The following is a 2,500-nucleotide window of genomic DNA, read 5'->3' on the forward strand; positions in this document are numbered from 1 at the left end:
ACTTGAGACCATGACAATGGTGGTGGTAGAAGAACAAGAAGAAGAAGAAGAAGAAGAAGAAGAAGAAGAAGAAGAAGAAGAAGAAGAAGAAGAAGAAGAAGAAGAAGAAGAAGGAGTGGTAGTGTTTTTCGTAATAACAATGGTTCAAGAACAACATAACATAATCATTACTTGACCACAGACTGACCAGCACCATTCTAATATCTGTATTACGTAATCAAAGTCCTTTTTACACACTACTCACCTGTAACGTGAGATAACCCTAGAATGATGATGAGAACAAAAACCATCAGCACATTCATGTCGCTTCGACTGGCCATTGTGAATTCCCCTAAACATAAAATAATTAACAATGTAAAATTGAATGTAAGCTTCAATTTAATAAACAAAAACAGACAATGTGGACGTTTTGGGTTTCACCTTCATCAACAAAACAGGATGAACGAAACACTACAGACGAATGAGATGCTATAACATTATTTCATTTGTCTGTCGTGTTTCATTAATCCTGTTTTGTCGATAAAGGGGAAACCCGAAACGTCCACATTGTCTGTTTTAGTTTATCAAATTGAAGCATACATTCAATTTCACATTGTTAAATATTTCTTCGAGCTTCGAGCTGCAACATTTACATTACCCTAAACACAACAGGGCTTCGTCACTCCCTATGCTGAACTAGACAGGAAGGTTTGGGAAGACTGCATGGGGGAACATGTTCTTTATTTAAAGTCTTTCCTTATCTATCATAATTATCCATCTACTTGCGGGAGTCTATAAGACACAGACAGACCTGTCACATATGAATGTGTAGTAGTAGTAGTAGTCATACCGATGCTATGCGCTTAGCTAAAATACTCACAACAACCCACATTGCACGGGAAAGATTTAAAAAATCACACAAATATATTATTATGTTGTCTTGTCGTATGGCAATCGCTTTTGGATCGGAAGGTCCTTGGTTCGTGGCTCGCTCGACGCATAGTTGAGTCCTTGTGAAAGAATCTTAACTCACATTCTCTCATCGTACTACTGGTAAAATGAGTTCCTTGCTGTTAACAGCGTTGTCTCTGCTGGAAAGATTGTAATATCGCCTATCAGGCGTCATGTCTTGTTCTATATGTTGCGTGTTGTTGCTGTTGATCAGAGTCCCGGTTGTATAGCGCTTTGAGCGCAATTAGTGGACATTGCGCTATATAAAAGCTCGTTTTCTTTTTTTACTTACTTACTTCCTTCCTCCTGTTTCATCTACTAAGACTTTCTGGAAATAGCTCGACAGTCTTCCCTGTCTAGATCCAGTCTGTTGCATAATTTGTTGCATTGTTCACTTGTCATCCCTGTCCAGCTCTTAACGCCGACAACAGATTAGTTAGCGAGTTAACGATTACAGTCCCCGAACCTGAACGATCGACCAACGCGAGGAAGAAAACCAAAGATCGGTCCTCAGACGTCGCCGCCACGAGACATCCGATGCGCGAGATAAGCTCTTAGCCTCGTGTCCACTAAATTTCCTTCAGCAATGGATTTACAAACCGATTCCTCTTTATATTATTCATTTTTCATTTAAGCCATTCCGCCCCGACATCATAAGATATCGTCGCCTAAGCATTCCATGAAGGAATATAGATAGTTCATCAAACAAGATGTCTGATGTCAACAGGAATCACCCATTTCGTCACAGTAAGAAACCATCGCTTAGGTATTCCATGAAGGAATATAGATAGTTCATCAAACAAGATGTCTGATGTCAACAGGAATCACCCATGTTGTCACAGTAAGATACCATCGCTTAGGCATTCCATGAAGGAATATGGATAGTTCATCAAACAAGATTTTTGATGTCAACAGGAATCACCCATGTTGTCACAGTAAGATACCATCGCTTAGGTAGCATTCCACGAAGGAATATAGATAGTTCATCAAACAAGATGTCTGATGACAACAGGAATCACCCATGTTGTCCAAGTGAGCAAATTGTTGTTTAATAATCTTCAGTCATACGAAAATGTTCATTTTAGAGACCAAGGTGAACTTTTCCCCTCTCCTGGGTTTATTTCAAACATGTGTGGGATGGAGATCAACTTATAAACAATACGTAACCCATCGTCTCAAAACGGTTTTGTGTCGGAATGAACCAGTGCTTAAAAGCCGAATTAAATGTTAAACTGGTCGAAAATATGAATTGTTGGCATTAGCACCCTAAAATATGTTATCCATTCTCATCAATGCAACATACAAAACTCAACAGAAGTCTGATATTTTTGGCTATAAATTCAATTTTCAATATCTTAACCAACCCGACTTAATACCGTTTTGAGGCGAAAGCATGTGAATGCAACACTTGAGCATTCATGTTGTGCATCATCCACTAAACGTGCTCAAAACGCTTTACAATGGGTTCGTAGTCAATAGCAACACTTAACATGCAGAATGAGACATGACGCCTGCTAAACGATAATATTACTATAGATGGTTTTCAACAGAGACAACGCTGTTATTCAGC

General features: G+C 39.0%; 1 protein-coding gene across 1 annotated transcript in view; it reads right to left on the bottom strand.

The window, feature by feature from the left end:
- LOC144976257 (uncharacterized) overlaps positions 1-726 on the bottom strand; it is a 3,458-nt gene extending 2,732 nt beyond the window's left edge. The window contains exons 1-2 of the mRNA XM_078920444.1: positions 638-726; positions 245-331 (exon numbers count right to left, since the gene is read on the bottom strand). Of these exons, the coding sequence (XP_078776570.1) occupies positions 245-320 (76 nt within the window). The 5' untranslated portion in view covers positions 321-331; positions 638-726. The remainder of the gene's footprint in view (positions 1-244; positions 332-637) is intronic.
- Between the last annotated feature and the right edge of the window lie 1,774 nt (positions 727-2,500).

The sequence above is a fragment of the Berghia stephanieae genome, chromosome 7, assembly GCF_034508935.2.
Source record: "Berghia stephanieae isolate SIO BIC M18660-M18661 chromosome 7, UCSD_Bste_1.3, whole genome shotgun sequence".
NCBI lineage: Eukaryota > Metazoa > Mollusca > Gastropoda > Nudibranchia > Aeolidiidae > Berghia > Berghia stephanieae.